Source organism: Trachemys scripta, chromosome 18 (assembly GCF_013100865.1).
Source record: "Trachemys scripta elegans isolate TJP31775 chromosome 18, CAS_Tse_1.0, whole genome shotgun sequence".
Lineage (NCBI taxonomy): Eukaryota > Metazoa > Chordata > Testudines > Emydidae > Trachemys > Trachemys scripta.
This window is the reverse complement of record NC_048315.1, coordinates 3,861,760-3,882,593: the sequence shown is the minus strand read 5'-3', so window position 1 is coordinate 3,882,593 and position 20,834 is coordinate 3,861,760. Positions and strand designations below refer to the sequence as shown.

The 20,834-nt window shown below is 45.4% G+C and overlaps 1 protein-coding gene across 2 annotated transcripts in view; it reads right to left on the bottom strand.

Moving 5' to 3' along the window:
• ULK2 (unc-51 like autophagy activating kinase 2) overlaps window positions 1-10,704 on the bottom strand; it is a 57,955-nt gene extending 47,251 nt beyond the window's left edge. Inside the window, exons 1-3 of one of the 2 annotated variants that reach the window (XM_034752979.1) lie at window positions 10,066-10,704; window positions 8,457-8,549; window positions 7,273-7,314 (exon numbers count right to left, since the gene is read on the bottom strand). In XM_034752979.1, the coding sequence (XP_034608870.1) occupies window positions 7,273-7,314; window positions 8,457-8,549; window positions 10,066-10,155 (225 nt within the window). In that variant the 5' untranslated portion in view covers window positions 10,156-10,704. The remainder of the gene's footprint in view (window positions 1-7,272; window positions 7,315-8,456; window positions 8,550-10,065) is intronic. The other variant, XM_034752980.1, reaches the window with a different exon arrangement.
• Window positions 10,705-20,834: the final 10,130 nt, after the last annotated feature.

Below are 20,834 nucleotides of genomic sequence, written 5' to 3'. Positions count from 1 at the left end.
GGGACTCTGCCGCCTCTCCTTCTGTGCACTTTGGGTGAAGGGAGTATGGGACTTGGTGGCGGGGGAGGGCGGTTAGAGATGGACTGCAGCGGGGCTCTGTCCTCCTGCCTCCGTTCCTGCAGAACATCCACAAGGCGCCGGAGCGTGTCCGTTTGCTCCCTCAGTAGTCCAAGCAGGGTTTGAGTCGCCTGCTGGTCTTCCTGACGCCACCTCTCCTCCCGATCCATGTTGGCTTGGTGCATTTGGGACAAGTTCTCCCGCCACTGGGTCTGCTGTGCTGCCTGGGCTCGGGAGCAGGCTATAAGCTCTGAGAACATGTCCTCCCGTGTCCTCTTCTTCTTATGCCTAATCCTCCCTAGCCTCTGGGAGTGTGATGACAGGCTAGGTTGTGAGACAGTCGCAGATGGGGCTGTGGGAATGGGAAAAAGGGAGTGAATTCCTCAGAAAGATAAATGTAGTTGTGAACAAAGAACATAGTCTTTCTCTGTGAACAGGACCATGCACAGCACCTATCACATGCGCACTCAGCACAAGGTCGAATTCTCGGCCTTCGCATTCAGTGTCTGGGGTTTTGCAGAGCACTTTTGAGAACCCTGTCAGGACAACGGAATTGCTCTTGCACGCAGACATGGTAAGCCGTAGATTCGTGGCAGCTTAAAACTTTAATATTAGCAATGGCCTCATTTCACATTGAAATCAATGTCGGTCCCTGCTGCCAGCAATCCGGCAAGCAGGAAGTCTGCTCCTGTCCCACACCCTCGCGGCTGTCCCCGGGAACGATCCCTTTCGGCTGACCCTCTCCCGCCTCCACCGCGTGGCTGCAAACCAGCGGTTACAGTTCTGTAAAGGAACGGTAAAGCAGTCCCAACACTAACATTCCCCTACCTCATTCAAAGCAGGTCATCATGAGCGACATCACCCTCATGAGGATCTCTGAGAGCGACAGACAGAGAATGCTCCGGGAAAGCCTTCAAAGACCAGGGCCGTATGCCGCCATGCTGTGCCAAGCAATGATTCCAGAGTACTTGCTAGTCTCGTGGCGCGGCAACGTGTCCTACTACGGAGGACCCAATAAGGCCGCTCTCCCCAAGAACCTAATGCAGCGGATTTCAAATTACCTGCAGGAGAGCTTCCTTGAGATGTCCCAGGAGGATTTCTGCTCCATCCCCGGACATATAGACCGCATCTTACTGTAGCTGCAGTAGCAGGGACTAAACAGTAGAGCGGCTTGGGCAGGACAATCATGCAAAACCGGACATTGCTAGATTTTTTTCAAATAGTTGCACTGCCCATGACTGAACCGTTAAGTTAATCAAACTAATCATGAGAAACCCATTTTTTAAATTGTTAATAATCATGTTCTGTTACAAATAAATGTTTAGATGTTTACAACACTTACTGGATGATCCTTCACCAGATTCTGTGTCCGGGGTAACGGCTGGGGAGGGTTGGTAGGGGATCTCTGTAAGGGTGATGAAGAGATCCTGGCTGTCGGGGAAATCAGCGTTGTGAGCGCTGTCGACTGCCTCGTCCTCCTCATCTCCTTCCTCATCTTCCCCGTCCGCTAACATGTCCGAGGATCCGGCCGTGGACACTATCCCATCCTCAGAGTCCACAGTCAGTGGTGGGGTAGTGGTGGCGGCCGCACCGAGGATGGAATGCAGTGCCTCGTAGAAACGGGATGTCTGGGGATGGGATCCGGAGCGTCCGTTTGCCTCTTTGGTCTTCTGGTAGCCTTGCCTCAGCTCCTTGATTTTCACGCGGCACTGCGTTACATCCCGGCTGTATCCTCTCTCTGCCATGTCTTTAGAGATCTTCTCATAGATCTTTGCATTCCGTCTTTTGGATCGCAGCTCGGAAAGCACGGACTCATCGCCCCACACAGCGATGAGATCCAAGACTTCCCGATCAGTCCATGCTGGGGCCCTCTTTCTATTCTGAGATTGCACTGCCATCAGTGCTGGAGAGCTCTGCATCGTTGCCAGTGCTGCTGAGCTCGCCACGATGTCCAGACAGGAAATGAGATTCAAACTGGCCAGACAGGAAAAGGAATTCAAATTCAAATTTTCCCGGGGCTTTTCCTGTGTGGCAGTTCAGAACATCCGAGCTCTTACTGCTGTCCAGAGCGTCAACAGAGTGGTGCACTGTGGGATAGCTCCTGGAGCTATTAGCGTCGATTTCCATCCACACCTAGCCTAATTCGACATGGCCATGTCGAATTTAGCGCTACTCCCCTCGTCGGGGAGGAGTACAGAAGTCGAATTAAAGAGACCTCTATGTCGAACTAAATACCTTCGCGGTGTGGACGGGTGCAGGGTTAATTCGATGTAACGGCGCTAACTTCGACATAAACGCCTAGTGTAGACCAGGCCTTAGACAAGAACTTAAGAAAAACATGGCACCGCAAGACGTTGGTGCTCCAAGAAGAATGCTGTGCTGAAGTGCCAAATCAAAAAAAAAAAGGGCAGACACATTGAAGTAGGTGCTGGAGCAAGCACCAAAGCCCCAGAACAAGCAAAGAACAAGAACATGCCAGAGTGATTGAAGCAACCACCTCAAAAAATTTAGGTAGCCACGCCAGACTGATAGAATGTTTGGGTAAATCGAACAAGGATACACAACTAATGATGGTAAAACAGAGTGTTACAGAAATGCAGTCTCCAACAGGGACTTCCTTCCCTAACCATGGTCTAGAAGGAATTGATTGAAATGTTCAAATGTTAGTATTTATATTTAAAATCAGGGGGTGATGCACGATGGCCAACAGGTTGTCTGGCTTGTGCTCTATCTTGCTACCACTGCCCTCAAGGATAACAGGAAGCTAAGGGTATTCTGCCCAGCGGTAAGCTAAGCCCCAAAAAAAGAGAACCCTGCACAAGTAGTATCTTTAAAGAAAATTTATTTCTCTAACAGACCAGAAATCAGTGATCTCTGATCTACTATTCAAACAGCAAACTCCAATCTCCATATGGTGGAGACATTCATCCACCCCATTATATCATTACTTCCAAGATGTATGTCCTACTTTTATTCAGATGTCTGATATTTTAAATAACTTTCTGAATGATAAATTATTTGCTAAAACAGGAGCAGTCTGGCTCCACGTAAAGGATAATCTCCATTCAACACACACAGTTGGGATCATCAACTTTAAAAAAAAGCATAAATTCACAGCCTAAATATAGTTCATTCTAAATAGCTATTTCCCATCACATTTTTGTACACAGATAACCAATATTTTCACTTAAGTAGCATCTTTATCCAAGGATCTCAATGCACTTTACAAAAGGTGGGTTAAAGTGTTGGGAGGGAGTTGTTTGTTTTGTTTTTCTAATTAACCTGTCAAGATCTGAGTCAAGGATTCTCTGTTCCTCCTATAAAAGCGAACGACATCCCAGACACCTAAAGCAAGGAAAGGAGATGGATTTCAGATGCTATTTAGGGTTTGGGAGTAATCCACTCTTCAGTAAGACAAAGAATGATGGACTCAAGCTCTAGAAGGCAAATACAAGAAGTTATTTTTAAATATTTTATTTTAAAACCCATCTTCACATCTTAAAGACTACCCATCTATTTCATTAGTGATTTAGAATGTTACAGAGCTCTGTGTTTATTTTTAAAGTTTTAAGTTCGCCATTAAAGAGTCCTGGGACCTCAAACTCACTCTTCCAACTGAGTAACTACTCATCCTTCATTCACAGATAAAGAAAAATCGTTTTTAAAAATGTCTCCAGTAATAAAAATAAGAAACACCAGCTTAAACCGCTGCTTTGGGCATTTAACCTTCCCTACTGGTCCTTAATGGATTGATATGGGGACAGATATCTGCGGCCTTATCGGTTTTAAATATATTTATTATAGCATTCCAATACCATTTTGAGGAACTACTGTGCATGTTACCGATTTGCTCTAGATACCAGCTCTACTAAAAACTATCCTGCATACTCTCTAATACTATGGCTTGCTACAGTTATCTTGGCTCCCAATACAGCATAAATAGCAAGTATGTCTCTGCTTATATGAAATGCTTAACTACAGTTCAAACCTGCCAACACTGCATGTAGCCACCTTATGGAAATCAATGGCAATTATTGTGCTGGCTTCAGTACAACACAATATTAATGCCAAGCAATGCATACACATTAATGGCTCACCAATTCATTTGGGAACATTTCCAGATGAATGGGCACTTTTAGTATTATAATGGAGTGAAGGCTACACATGCTAAGTGGTATATCAAACCTCTGAATTCAGAGAGAGTTGAAGCCAGAGCAATGTATGATGCTTCCAAATGCCCATGTGCTAACAGCAGGATTGTTCACAATCAAGATTTAATGAAAAGGTTTAACGTGGTATGCTTTACATTACCGACTATGGAACAGCCGATAGGCAATGCAATACCAAGAAAAGTGGATCTGGACAGAGATAAGGGGAGAGGGAATCTGTGATAGAAACTATCTTACCTGAAATGCATCAAACATGAGAATTATTTCAAAATAAAGCAGAAGTTCAGTGATTTTTTTTCAAGTATCTACTATCCCATTAATTCACAGACTTGATATATTCCAGAGTAGAACGTAAACAAATATACAGCTATAACTGCATTGTGTAAATAGATCACTTACCACTAAGTGGTACTGAAAATATTTATTCTGCATTAAAATACATTTATATTTCCCCCACATGGTTTTTAGCTACTTATAACCCACCAGCTTTTCACTCAGAAAACCTAGTAAAACAAAATGACAATTCTTTGATTATATAGTAAACTGGTCTGTCAAACAGTGCTGTCTAAAACATGAGCATTTTCTGCTTCAAACTGCCTCGGGTTAACAAAAGCTACAGACTGACAGATCTATAAAAAACAGACTCCCAGTCACACTGAGAACTCCCTACTGTGATACAGACTTCACTGGCTCCAACATTCAGAGCCAAAGACTGTAGTTTCTGTGGTTTGATAACTACTTGATTTCCAAAAGTCTAATCTACTGTATTATATTCCCAAAATGTTTGATGTTATGGGAAACAAAAAGTGCAATACATGCTAGAACATGAAACACTAAAGCAAATGAGTAGGTACAATGGCTGCCAGATGTGTGATGCCTAGCATAGTGCCTTTCTTTCTGGGCTATAAATTAATGTAATCTCAAATTAATTATGTATAATATTTCACAAACAACACTATACAGAAATTGAAAGTCCTATTTGTGTGACTGTCATATTCTTTAGCACATATTTCATCAATAGACGCGACCTCAGCATGCCAAGTTTTACATTTTGCTATATATGTGTCTGAAATATATCCAAGGTCTGACATACAGTTTTCCCTTCTCCTACTTATAGCTGTGCCTTTTAATTAAGCACAAGGTTGAATGACAAGCAGAACCATCCCCATCTCAAACTGAGAATATAGGCCTGATCGTATGAGAAGTCTCATGACTAACATTTACTATATCGGCATCTTTCCAACCCTGACAGATCAGGAAAGTATGAGACTCATGTTTCCAAATAAACTTTACGTAAAGAAATGGCTTCCATAAACAAATGTAGGGTACTATTCTCCCTTCACTGCACACTAGTGGGAGTTTGGTGCATGAATCAGAAGGAGAATTAGACCCCCCTAGAGTTTATAATGGAAAGATAACAATTAGATCATCAAAACATGGAAAACCAAGACAACATGCCTTAAAGGTGAACTGTGAAGCTTTTTTTCATTTTATTTTATAAAGTAAAGGCTGGTGAGCTTAAACTAATATATTAACAGAACACGCGTAGACTTAAAAGTTTGAAGTTACAGGTTTTATGCAACGGGTTTTAAAGTCAGCTCCCCCCTTACTTCCCAATATCCAAACACTCAGAAATCAGAATTTCTCTTGTAATGGTTGAGGAGGTCATTCAAGTCCAGATGCTGAGAGCCTGCTTTTCCCACTCAACAACGCTTCGCATCAGGCCCTAAACTCCTCAATAAGCAGGGCAGAGAATGCAGAAAAGTGATCACTACTCTGTCTAGGGTGGTCTTGATGTTATCAACTACTGTAAGAGGAGTCCACAATGATGAATATAAGAAACGCAGTGGAAAAAGTACTACAAGTCCACACATCCCAGTGTGTAGTTTGTAGGGGATGGGGAGAGAAGGGATGTACGCGCGCCACCATCTTGCACCAAAAATGTAGAGTTTATTTTTGGCATGCTTATTCACAACCATGAGATATGAGGAAAGGTCGATTTTATGCCGGTTTAATTATATTTTAACTGTGCACTGCCCTAAGGATTGTTTACAGTAATTTTATTCACAAATATGCCTCTGTATTTAAAATTAGAATCAAGCCCAGGAGATAAATGTATAGTTCCTATTCAAATAGAAAGAATAACTGCATAATCTAAATATTTTCATACATAGCCGTACCCAACACTTGCAAGTCTCAGAATACAGCATCTCTCTCTAAGGAGACTTCATATGGACATGCACTCCCCATAATATGCTGGACTAAACCATTTACAGGCAGATTCCTAGACATACAAGAAAGGGGGAAAATAGGGTCAAAGTGATTTGACACATTGTTTTCCCCTTCCAAGAGGCCCAGTAACACACCTGTGTTATACACATCATTGTATATCTATGTTCCACTAGCTACATCTGCAATATGTAAATGTCACATCACTATGTCTTCAATTGCTTTCAGTTTTGCCCCACTGACACAGGATTAAACAGCATATTTCCACACTACAGAGATCTCAAAACCACTGACCTTCTTCTACAGTTAGGATTCTAAATGATGTTAACTCCTTCACGCTGCCCACCTCAATGAAAGAATGATTTTCAGTTAAATCAACAACTGTTAGAAAAATGTCCTAACCCATTCTCTGCCAGCTGCCACTTCCCAGTTAGCAGCATTTTCCTTGGCCCCATTTTCTAATTAGGAAAGGAGAATAGCTGCTACCACTAATGTAACTTCACCCAGTTACCTATAAGCACCAGCTGATGCTTTCCCTCTGGGCCAGACTACACAAACAGCCTCTGCAGAGATTCACAAGCTTCCACTTGCTCTTGGAACCTGCAGCCTACAGTACACTGTGCTCCTTACAAGCTTTGTATTTTGTTTTTGCTTTGTACAAGCTTTGTATTTAATAGCAAACACCCTTTCAGAAAGTGATTAAATCTTTCACCAGAATGATCTGAGCATTCAAAAAAAGCACAGTTGAAATCAGTTTCAACATACCCATACAGTATATTTGAATACAGATTTTACAGCAGAAAATGAGATTGTTTACCTGGACATCATAGAGTGCCACAATATTCTCATGCTGAAGTTCCTATAAAACAAAATAATTACATCATGAAAATATAATCTGGCATAATGAACAGCTAAAGAATGACTTACTCTGCTAGGAAAAACTCATGGGACAGGTAAATTTCTTTGAGTGTTTGTTTCCAGAATTTATTTTCCATGTTTTGTTTTAAGTATTGCATCATAAAATACCAAAACCTGACTGAATTTACTCTGTACTCTCTCACAACATCTTGCTTAGGGGAAAATAAACTGATTAGACTATTATTCTCACCTCAACGATTCACCCTTTTGAAAGTGATTGAAAGGCAAGTTAAATGATATTAAACAAAACTTCCAGGACACTCAAGTGATTATAGCTTGTTTTAAAGAGGATGCCACAGGAACTAAAAAAGAGCCACAATAATGTAACTAACACTGGAGTTTCCAGATAGTAATGTATCATGACATGTTTGAAAATATCAGAATAAAGCAATGCAGATAATGACTATCAAATAGCAGGAGAGATGACAGGTAGGGAAGCTTGCAGAGTTGTGGTACAGGATCACTACGGGCACTTTCTAAAGAGCACAGCCTTATGGAGGGTTTTCACATAATTCAGTACTGTCAAAATAAATTAGGTTTCTGTTAAGTTTCCTCCACAGAACATGTGCTGTGAATTTTGAGTTAACATTTTACTTAGAAGTGGTGCAGGTTGTCCTGAGAATCAAATCCCAGCACAAACTAATTTTCAAGTAACCACCCTGCCTTTGAGCAAAGAATTCAAGTAATCTTTACAAAGAAAAAAAAACTGATAACATGTTCTCTCCTCCGCTCCCCCATTATTTGCAGTAAATGTAGTGCTAGTGAAATGTGCCAGATACAGCCCTGCTGTATAAAATCTTCTACCCATACAGCGGTACAGAACAGAAGCTCATCCCCCTGTCCCGCCCAGCCCACTACCTTACACCTGTTCTGGGACCTTTTCTGGAGAGAAAAGGAAAATTCAGTCTCTTTTCTTGGCCCATTCATTTCTTGACCTCTGCTGCAACTAACAAGGCTATGAAAACTAGGAATACGGTGACTCTTATATGGCCACCCATCTCATAAGAACTGGACTGAAATTCCCATTTCCTTTCAAATAAAGCACAGTGAGAAGGCTTTAAAAATCACTGCAAATTAACATACCTTTAAGATTTTTATTTCTTTCCCAAGCAGGATTTGTGACTTTGACAAATTCTTTTTGTTAATGCTTTTTATGGCTACTTCCCAATCAGTTTTCTGCAAAGGAAAAGAGTCTTTTTAAAAACAAAAAGATGTTTACTTTCCCCATTAGTGACTGGCTAGTTAGCCCAATGAAACAATAAAAGGATCCCTAATCTGTCCCTTTTGTGATTATTTTTGTGATTTTAAAATAAGGCCACCAAAACCTCTAGTGTTATTTTCATTCAGTGACACTTTACACATCTTCCAAACCCATTATAAGCTGCAATGGTGAACTGTTTTGAGAAAGACAAAATTCCAGTTTAATAATAATAAAAAAAAAATCACATTAACACCTTAGATTGTTAAAACAGAAAGGACTGTATAAATCCAGTTTGCTTTTCACTAATGTTGCTGTTTGTTTCTTTCTTTTCCTCTTATCTTCCACAGCTAACATCAACAGTGTCAGTTTCACTGTTGTTTATACAATTTCACCTTCAGGCTCTTAATGCTACAATATCTGCATTGCACACAACCTGGGGGAATATTTGTTTAAAAACAAGTTATGCATATTTATTTATGAGGTTGTGGAATCATTTCTACTGACCTTAGATTTTGTAAGAACTTGTTTTTAGAAACAATCTAAATATTGGGCCTACTGCAAGTTGAGAGTGCTACTTGACTGTCCATGAAGAATAAAACTGATTGACGTGTTCCTTGACAGCACATAGATTTCTTTGGAAATCAGAATTGTGCCAGGATCTCTCTCCACCCCCTCCCCAACACACACAGGCTAAAATCTCATGATAAAAAGTGCGAAGGTGTAATGCAACTAATACTATTGGGCTAATGGGGAAACAATGCTGGGAAACGAGACACCTTTCAATTTAAGAAATCTTCAGCCAATCCAACAGGAGCCAATTTTCCATTAGGTCTCCAGTTATCAAGCAAGATAAACACTGGTGACTGCTGCAAAACAAAGAAACCAGTCTCCTATACAGATGAACCCCCCCAAGCAGCAGCTGCATTTGGGAGCCACCAAATAGCAGTGAAAATAAAAGGCAAACTACCTGGGTGTTGACCTTTATCAAAGCTGGCTATTTGTCCCTACAGCTTTTTGTGAGATTAGAACTGAAAGGGGTAGGAGTCCAGATTCCCAGGCGGACAGGGAAAGCCCATCTCCCAGGCACCAGTCGGTAGAGGGAGCGCTGCTCTTAGGCAGGTCTGAGCCCTGACCAAGGAAGGACTCGGGGCTCGGAGGTGATACGAGCAGTGTAGTCACACACCGCCAATAAAGGCAGACAAACCCCCACCCGCACCGAAGTGGCACCGATCTGCGCGTCTCCCCGCCGCAGCCGGTCAATCTGCCGGACGCGGGGGTTCAAACCTCCCTGTTTGACAGGAGGAGCCCAGCACACCAAAGCCCCCAGAGGGGAGCCGCTGAGAGGGGAGCCCCAGGCAGCGACTCCTACCCGGGCTGCCCGCGGCTCTCGGGAGGGGGCCCAGCCCATCGCCGGGGGCCGGGCGGGCGGGCAGGGAAGCGGTTGTGTAACCAGGCGGGGAGCGGCTGGGGACAAGGCGCAGCTCCGGTTACCTTGCGGTGGCGGCCTTTGAAGACCACGGCGAAGGCTCCGTGCCCGATCAGGTCCTTCTTGCTGTACTCAAAGTCCCCCACCACCTCCATCCTCGTCCCGCGGGGGCATGGGGGGCCGGGCGGGCGGGCACGCGGGCACGGGGGGCGAGCGCTCCGCTCACGGCAGCCCCCGGCGGGGCGGCAGGCGGTCTCTCCCCGGGCTGCCCCCGGGGGCGGGGGCAGCTGCTGTCATGCTGCTAGGGGCGGCGCAGACCCCCCCGGGCCTGGCGGGTGGGGGGCTGCGGGCGGGCGTCTCCAAGGCGACGGGCGCTTTCTGTCATGGGGAGGGGACGGGGGGAGTTAAGGATTCTGGGTAGGGGAGGGGCTCAGCCTCCGGGGGGGGGGGTTCAGCCCCCTCAGGGGGAGAGCACCGGGGACGTCACTGTTCCCTGCTGCGGCTGCTCCTCATGCCCGCCGAGCCCGTGGCCCCCCGGCCCCGAGCCCGGCAGCATCCGGCGGGCGGCAGGGGAAGGGGTGGCCCGGCCCCCCCGGGCTGTCGCCGCCGATCCCCGGCGCTGGGCGGGGGTCGTCTCAGGCCGCCACTGCCTCCTGCTGCAGGCCCGGCGAGCTCCGCGCTCCGCCAGCTTCGGCTGTCGGGGCCGCCGCGCCGCCTCACGGTATTTATAGGCCGCTTCGCGCCAATCCCAGCGCTCGGCTCCTTCCGCCACCGGCCAAGGAGTCCGCTAGGCACGTGCCTGCTCCCGTTCCCCCGCTGAGCCAGCGCAGCCCCCCACCTCCCCTCGGGGTTACCTGACCACCCCCTCATTTCTCCACCGCTTCCTCCCCTTCCAGGGGGGTTCTGACCCCCCATTATCCCAGCACCCCCCACCCTTCCAGCAGGGTTACCTGACCCCCCATTATCCCAGCACCCCACCCCTACCTCCCCTTCCAGGGGGGTTACCTGACCCCCATAATCCCAGCACCCCCACCATCAAGGTTACCTGACCCCCTCCCCTACCATTGGGCTTATCTGACACCCCCAACCTCCCTCATCCCATATTATGCAGCCTAGCTCAACCCCCCAGTACCCGACCAACACCCACTTCCCTCAACCCCAGTTTAGCCATCGTCATGAAGGAGGGGCAGGGGTAATGAGGTAACCCTCCTGCCTCCCTCAGCTCATGGCCACTTTCTGTGACACCCCTCAAAGACCGCAGTTACCCCAGCCAACACACATCCTGCCTTCACTTAAATTTGCCTCCCCCGCCGCCCGGTTCAGATCAGCAGGAAGTCACACTGAGCCAGAACACCTGCCCATCTGCTCCACCAAGGACAAACCCCTCTTGCTAAGGGAGAAGAGCGACCCTAATGACCTGAATGTGCCTGTTATCTACATAGTCCCATCCCTGGGCAGGGCCCTTGTCCAAACCAAAACACTGTCAAGGTCACATCCATCTCTCACTAAATCCCCAGTTAACCCCACTTAGTATCCAGGTCCCAGAGTGTCCAATTGGGTTTAATACAAAATACACTTTTACCCCACTTTCAGATCTAGCCCCACTCCCATCAGTGTGAATCTCTCATCCAGGAATTGTTAGTGCCCAGCAGAGCCCATGTCAGGAGTCAGGCCCCCACTGTGCACATGTAACAAAACCCAGCTCCTGCCCCACAGAATTTAAACTCTAACATTCCCCCGGCCCTCACTCCACATTTACTCAGCTCCCTCTCCTCCAAAGTGCCCTTGTAACAGCAGTTATGTCCTCTCAATGCAGAGTGAAAATAAAATGCAGATACTTTTTGTATTTCTCCTCCTGGATAGTAAATCACCTACAAAGTCAGTTGTTCATGTTCACCTGCTCTTGGTCCCCTGAACTCTTGATGCTGGAAGGGTTGTGTAACAAAGACTAGAGGGGAAATCTGACTTGTTTAAAGACAAAAAATAATATATTAATTGATTTCCACTGGGCTCAGGTTTATGAAAAGAAAGCTTTGACATCTATGTTTGAGACCCAAAACTGAGATGATTCCATTGCCCCTCCGTGATCTGAAATATTCTCCAAGATCTTGCTTCTGTGATCCAACCCATGCCAGCAGACCCTTCTTCCTGCATGAAGTACCACTGAAGTCAGTGGGATTCCCCCTCAAGCACAAGGATCTGACTACAGGATTTGGGGCCCAAAGTGACCCTACATTAATTTCAACTTCCTAACTCCCATGTGAATTCTGTCTCTCCTGCAACGCACCTCCACCAAGATTTTCTGGTATCGCCCAACACATTGCAGATAAATGGGTCTGCACTGCATTGTGATTTTTTGCATCTCTGTTAACATTTCTTTAGGCTTTTCTGTGCTAGGAAATTTACTTGGTGCTCCATTAGTAAGACCACACCGCAGCTCAAACCTAGCAGAGGACTTAATGCATGGAGCAACAATGGGGGCAACACACAAACACAGCTAGCATGTATAAATGTAATAAATCATGGACAACGTTTTAAAATTACCTATGGCCAAACTCTGAGCAGGGGCCCTTCCCACCTCCAGCCTGTGTCCTGGACACATTTGTAGATCAGCTTTAGGACTGTTACTTCAACAAATCCAAACGTCAGGAAACATGCAAGTCACATGAAGCCTTTAACCTTCATCCCACTTCCATTTCCTCCCATTCCTCTTTGTCCCTTCATCTCTTTCCACCTGCCTCCTGTGGTTGGACCAGCATCCCTACGCCCCTGTGCCAAGTGCTTTCCCTGTACCTCAAATCCCTCCTTAAATCCCATTTCTTCCACTGCTCTCTCTGTCCTCCCTCTGCACACTGTTAGCTGTAATGAATGATTAACTCCCTTACCGCTGCACCCCTTTGGAGTGCCAGCCTTTGTTCCAGCAAACAACTGATATACCTGGAATGGGAGGCACCAGCTGAGTTTTGCTTCTGGCATTTGGCAGCACTCAAGCAGTTATAAACATCAGGAGGTGCTCACAGCAAACAGTTATTGATGCTGCCAGTTAGGGTCAGTGCCCCGGGTCCCACACAGATCAGTACACGTTCTCTCATGTGATACATGGCTCCATCCCACTTTGGCATCTGCAAATAGTGACTGAGCAGTATCCCACCAAGACATTCAGGGAAGCATTTTTGATTGGTGTGGGGTTTTGTTTTGTTTTTTTTTGCTGCTCTCCATAGTCTTACCTTAATGCACCACACTTACTACCTTGCTTTTTTTCATCTCTGTCAAAACCATTGAAATTAAAATCTTTTTCAAAGATCTGAGCAGACAAAAGACATGCAGCAATAAATATAACTTAAAGGGACACAGTTAGCCTTATGTAGGACAACTTTTGGCTTTACAGATAAGTGTGTGTGGTGGTGGGGTGGGTTACAGAACACCAATATGAATGCTTTTGTGTCAAACAGGACTAAAGGATATATTTTTTTAATTCAAACTTTTTTTCTGTATCATGTCACCTGAGCCCTGAGCTAACAAACAAGAACCAGAATGTGAAACTGATCAGACTAATTTCATAGAGTCAGCAGAGTAAAAGCAAAAAGTAAAACAGACCAACGGTAAAAAATAAATTAGATTAAAAAATTCAGTTTCATCATAATCTAAGGTGTTGGTAATAACCCAAAGGCTTTGGGTTTTAATATATATTAACAGCACTGATTTAAAAATCAAGCCAAGAGAAAAACAAAACCAGTCTTAACAAGCTAGACATTCAGAAACTCATTTTCTTGAAAAATGACTCTGTTCTCCCATTCTGGCATGAGTCTGTGTCTCCATGCTAGCATATGCCCTACACCCAAAAACTCTACTTCACGCAGCCTGCTTTGAAGAAAGACAACACCAAGGGGCCATAAGTCGTATTTGTTGAGACAGACACTTTAGGAATTTCTAAGCCAGAAATTATCCCACCTGGGTTGAAAAACAACACATTCATTTCCCTTGACAGCACCAAGTGATCACACTGCTTTGTTAGCTGTTTGTCTTGCTTTCCTTGGCTGCTGGCCTTGGAATGGGTTAATTTCAGCAGAGAGCTGTACAGAAAGTTGGTGGTCCAGAATGAAACCGTGACCGGAAGAAGCTGGGAAATTTGATCAGCGTAACATTTACTGCTCATCACATGGGGATTTGTAACCGGCTATGGATGATTTGAACTCTAGTGGCGATGTCAGAAAATAAATGGAAATGTTGCTCAGTGAAAGGACTGTGGAGTCTGGCTCTAGATCTCAATGGGATTTTGAAATTTGGAGCCTAAATATCTTTGAGGAGTTGGCCTAGGCCACTGGTTTGAACTGAGGTCTTGGCTGGCCTCTCTGAAATGAGTTTCTGTGTGTCAGTCCAATTCCAGGTGTCCACAAGTGACACCTTTATTTGTACTCTCAGCAGAGCAAGACCAAAGCATAAGTGAACTGTATTCCTCCTCTCACCTTTAGGAGGTGGGCCCTGCAGATCACAGGGGTGAGGCATACTGACAGAAAAACAAGGAGAGGTATAAATGGGCAGATTACACTTCTGCTACCGCCACTGCTCCCCACACAGTGAGGATAAATAAAGGGCTCCAATCTCTAGCTCTGTGTGGCATTTTGTACCAAAGTGACATTTTGAAAATTGGTCTTAAGAAAAGGGAGAAATCTAGCTCCATTCATAGCCCAGGAGGGAGGACAAGAAGCAATAGGAAAATGTACAAATAAAAGGATCCACTCATTCCCACAGTTGGGGCCCCCAAGATAGCAGGTATAGGTCATATGGCATGGGCAGGGAGCAGAAGGGCATAGGGAATAAACATCTCTGCAGGCCTGAGCCACATAACCTGACAAACACTACGCCAAAAACATACAGTGCCCCTAGAAATTCCCTGGGTGCTGAAGTCATGCAACGTGTCACGGAATGTGATCTACTGGGTTAGAGAAGACAGCTAGGAGGCAGGAGATCTATGTTTTATTCCTGGCTCTGCCACAGACACGCTGCATGTCCTTGGGCAAGTCAGTTCCTCTCTCTGCCTCAGAGATTCTCCAGCTGTAATATGAGGCTAATAATTCCAGGACCTTCCGGAGAGCGGGAAGGTTTTGGTTCCCTTTGGCGTTTGTACGGCACATTTTCGTCCTGCTTCCATCTGCCTGGAATGAAGATGTTAATCTTGTGTGTTTCCATAGCATCTTCTGCCACTGACACCCAGCCACCACCCAACCTGCACACAGTACCCCACACAAACAGCAGAGGGCCAAGGACCCCCAAACTCTGTTACGAAAAGCATCCGGAGACCTTTAACTTCCACACAGAGCAGGTAAGACACTAGGCTTTTAATGTCTCCACTGAAAGACTTCTACCTCTCCCCAGCCAGTCAGCCCCAGGGGAGTCAAGTTATCGACCTGGGAAAAACCAAGCGATGAGCTGAGCTCCTGGGATTGGGATTTTGCAGTTTTACAAAGATGACAGATAAACCACTAAATGAGCCTTCTGCGCTGGTGAGAAGAGGCCAGAGCATTGACGCTGTACATCAGCCGGAAGTCAAGGCCCCACTCATTTAAATGTGACCTAAAGGATCATGATGAAGTCATCACACAACTGGCTTGTGAATCCCCACAGTACAGGGTCTGTTTGAGTCACGGTTGGGAGAAGTGATTGCACATCACTTCCCCCTTCTTAATTACTCCTGACCTTTCACTCGTAGCCCCAAAACTTTCCTCCAAGGAGCGGCACACCTCCTCATCCCCATCACAAAGTCCTCAGGAACCAGGGACAGTGCTAAGAGGTATTGCTTTAATGAGGGAGTTATAAGGAGTTTAATGGTGGTGTAAACAGAGGCAGCATATAATTACATACCAGAAAGCGTGAGGAGAGATCCTGGTAATAGCAGGGCTGTGTTAGCTGGATACACTTACAAGCATTCTTGTGTTAGACAAGGAACACAAATACCTGTGCAATAGGCATACCTTTGTGGCACATTTCATTAATAATTCATCTGAAACTGGAATGAAAACACAGGAACATATACCAACATTTATGCCAAACGCTGGCTTTTGAAAACCTAAATATTTCAGTACGTGCATTTTTGTAAGGTTGCCAACACAGTAGGGATGCCAACCCTCCAGGATTGTCCTGGAGTCCCCAGGAATTAATCTTTAATTAAAGATTATGTGATTTGATGAAACCTCCAGGAATACATCCAACCAAAATTGGCATCCCTACAACACAGCTGCTAGCCAGTCAGGAAGGGCTGTCTGAGTACTTTCCAGAGACAAACATTAGGGATTTTAGAAAGAGATATTTGATTATTAAAACACATCGAGGATCTTTGGTGAAAAATAAGATTCTTACCTCATATATTTTGATTTTATTATAAGTACACCTCTAACTCGATATAATGTGACCCGACATAACACAAATTCGGATATAACACGGTAAAGCAGTGCTCCAGGGAGGCAGGGCTGCGCACTCCGGTGGATCAAAGCAAGTTCAATATAAAGCAGTTTCACCTATAATGCGGTAAGATTTTTTGGCTACCGAGGACAGCGTTATATCGAGGTAGAGATGTAATAATATTTTGCACATTTATAGCATCTTTTATCCAAGTTTTCAAAGTGTTTCAATAATCACTGACTAGTTAAAGCTCACACCACCACCTGGAAGAAGGCAAGGGATTATATCATGCTCTTTACCAACCATCAAAATGGCAGCCACCTCTGGGGTGGAACACAGCAGCTGTTTAACAGTACACAACAGCACTACAAAAGAGTTTGAGATATGAAGTGAGGAATGCTGTATCCACACAAAGCTGCAGGCAGAAGGATTTAGCTAGGCAGGAAGACACTTAAACTGAAGTTTGATCAAGATTCGGAGGTTACCATCATATTCTTGCAAAAAGCATCACGGGCTCTTTAACGAGCACATATGGGAAGGACCATGGGTTTATTTCACATGGAAGCTGGTACTATGTAAATGGCAAAAATATTAATATTAGAACTTAATCATATTAGTAGCAGTGTTTCAAGGAGAATCTGCCCAATTGGTTTTTGCCACTTCACCATGTGGGTGATGGATTTGCAAGCCACATGACTAATCAGCTGAATGAAAATTAAAGCCGAAACACCACCTTTTGGAGGACACACAGATATTCCCAGTCACAGTGGCTGGGAACCTACATGTTAGCTCCATCTATTTGTCTAAGGTCTTCTGTTTCTCTTTTCCATGCATACCGTTCGGCGTCAAATGCTGAAGCCAGAACGGAGAAGAAGAGGGGCAGAAGAGATGGTGACCACTTGGAGCTGTGTTAGCTAGGTTCAGACCTGGCAAGAGGGAAAAGCTATTTGTTTGGGAATCAGCAGCCAAAAGTGTCCCAGCAGATAAGTTAATCTCCCTCAAAGCTCAGGCATGCATGGCCAAGCCAGGCTCTAAGGAGTGGAGTTTCTTTGATCAACGGCTAGATGTGCAGGGCTTATCTGCTGAGGTTATTCTAAACATCCCACAAGGCTTTGACTTTCACAAGCCTGGCACCGCTATCTGGTGCCTCTTGCAGAGGCGTACCAGTGCCCTTGACCCACGGCTGAGCAGGCCCACCATTGCCAATGTTATCATGGCAGACGAGATACACCAAGGTCACATCTGGAGGAATGAAAGGAGTAACCTCATGAGCAGGTCAGGCTCGGGGGCTGAAGAACTACAGCACAAATGAGACTGTCAGTCTTTGTGGAAGGAACGTCTTTCGATCTGTCTGTACAGTGCCTAGCACAATGGGGTCCTGATCTGGAATAGGGCTCCTAGGTGCTCTGGTAATACAAATACATACGTGATCTCCAATTTAAAAACGATATTTACATAGCACCTTTCTTCCCCCAGGATCCCAAATTCATATGCACTTGAAGAGCTAAGTCCAGAGGTTTTCGTGAGCAATTACTTTTTTGTGAGCCTGAACTTTCTGAAAATCTAGCCCCATGTGCCTTGCTAGAGAGCACTTCTGATCAGATTAGCATCCACAATAAAACATGGTGCTGGTTATCATTAAGCGGCAATGTTATCTCCCACCCTTCACTTGTCTGGTCTCTCTAAATTGTGCAGTGTCAGGGGCCATCTCTGATTATGTACAGTACCTAGTTCAGTGGGAGCCCAAACCAAGCACTACTGTAATATAAATAACATATTTCAGGATAATTTTCCCAGCCACTAAAATACAGGCACCTCTGAAGTGAAACATAGCAACTCATTAGCATGGCACAGCAAAACTATCTACCAGTTTAGGACAGAATGCGAAGAAGCTTACCTCATGCAACTGAAAAAGCCTTGCTCAGTTTGGAGATGCATGAGCTGATCTGGACAGACGAACTAAGCTGGAAGTGAAAATCATGAGTTCTAATCCTTGCTGTGACACCGACTAGCTGTGGGGTTGTCATCGCTCTGTACCTCAGTTTTCCCATCTGTAAAATGAGGATAATACCACCTACCTCCGAAACGTTGGAGGGTAGATTAGCTTCTTTGAACACACAAAGCCTTAAACAACAGCTAAGTCTCTTTGTTTTGGGTTTTTCCTCCTCCATCCTGAGCAGTTATCTTAAAAGTAAGGCTATAGATACTTTGGTGGGAGTTCCCTTTTCATTCACCTTTCTGCTGTTTTCCTCCCAAGGAGGAGAGCAACTGAAGGACAGCATTCTTAGCTGCAACTTAGAACCGCCCTGCCTTGTACCACAACCTTCACATCAACAAAGTGTGGGTTGCTTCCCTTGTGCAGATGGACGCACAGCCTTAAAATTCAGGAAGAGGCAAGCAGAGGAAGTGTATTAATAAAGCAGTGTGTGTACAGGATATTGCGTTCTTACCTAAAGATCTGGTGAAGATGTGCCAGATGAGCTGGTTTGCAAAGTGGGAGATATTAAAAGAGGAAGTGATTTGAGAGCAGTAACTTTCTGTTCCAACCTTGTGTTGTGCTTACCGTTTCTGAAGAGCCGACAGGCTGTGGTCATTTCTGGAATGATGAATCCTGGTCTCTATCTTCCATTCTACAGCTGAAATTAAGATTACCCAGACCATGCTGACCGTGCAGCACGCAGGGATGAGACGTATCCTGCTCGGGGAGTCTATAAAACTACAACATTCTGAGTGGCATCAGCAAAAGAATAAATAGGCAATGAGAGAATCTCCTCATGACAAGCAAGGACTGAATGTTTTGCGTTGGACTTGCTGTTCACAAACGCAGGCCCACAGCCCTGGGATGGAGCAAGCCACAAGAAGCAAATTCCAGCACTTCATAAGCCCAAGCAGGACCAATAAGCACTGTTACAAAGCCCCACGGCTCTAGCTAACCCAGCTTTGTGGCATCCTCACTCTCCACACCACTGGTGATTTGGGTTCTGTCAGTAACCAAAGGGAGATGCGCTATGACACGTGGAAACCACCTGTACGGAAAAGCCTCTTTGGGCATAGATATTTCACCTAGGTAGGTGCAAAGCAGTGTTGAATGGAGGCTGGGGACAAGGTGTGTAGGGGATTGTTGTTGTTCAGGCATCTTTGTCAGAGAATGCCTCAGGCTCCATTAGTTTCTGGGTCTCCTGATGTACTTCCCAGCTGAGCAATATTGGCCTTATTACCCCTTTACCTATAGATCTAGGTTGGTTATTTCCCGGGTTCTCACAACACATTTTTCGGTGGCCTCAGAGTGCGGCCACCAGACAATTGCTCCTAAAATACTTAATGAACTTTAGGAAAAATAAATAAATATGCACATGTCCAAATCATAGTCATTTATTTATGTAGTTTTTTTTTTCCAGATTCAATAATACAAATAACAGATAGTTGTGTCTATTCTTTACTGGACCTATACAGAATAGAAACACAAACAAGGTGCTTTGCATGTTCTTGTCTTTTGTTGTAGTTTCTTTTCCTTTTTTTTTCTTTTCGGTTTTTTTAAAAATTTGCCAGCTAGTAAGTCTGCTTCTGTGAAAAGTGATATTTGTATGTTTGTTAACAACACTTTTCACAGCAGCAGACTTGCTAGCTAGCTGGGAGGCAGTGAAAAGTGATATTAACAAACATACAAATATCACTTTTCACAGCAGACTTACGCAGGCCTGGCAAGCCAGGTTGGTCGGATGGGGAAGTGGGTAGGGAGGCAGCACGGGCCCGGGGTGATAGGGTGGATGGGTGTGGGACCGGGGGATGGAGCCCGCTGGGCCCTGCGACTGGGGGACAGAGCCTGCAGCCGGAATCTGCCGCTGCTGCGTGGCTGGGAGTCTGAGCTCCACTACCTCTGGGAGGGTGGGGAACTCACACCAGCTGTCTGCTCCTCTGGCATTTGTGCTTCCAGAGGGGGGGCAGAGGCAGCAGCGCTCTCCCAGCGCTGTAAAAGCCCACCTCCGCAAGGGGAATAGCTCCCAGCACAGCTCCCAGCGCTGTAGCACTACCTATACTGCCACTTTACAGCACTGAAACTTGCATCGCTCGGGGGGGCGGGATGTTTTTTCACACCCCTGAGCGAGGAAAGTTTCAGCGCTGTAAGTGGCACCGTAGACAAGCCCTAAATGACTTGCCCAACGTCAGAGGGAAAGCCTGTGGCAGATCAGGGATTTGAACTCCTGTCTCCCAAGTCTGAGGCTATAGCCCTAATCGCTGGCCCGTCTTCCTCTTCCTTTCCAAGCCCGTCGTTGGCATTCTCCACACCGTGTTAGGCTTGCACAGCAATCCCCAAGCCAGGATCAATCAACAACTCTAAAGTTTACTACAGAGATTGAATAAAAACCCCCAACAACTGTTTGCTGAACATCCAGCACAAACCACAACAAAGGAGCGCCAGAGAGAGAGCGAGTGC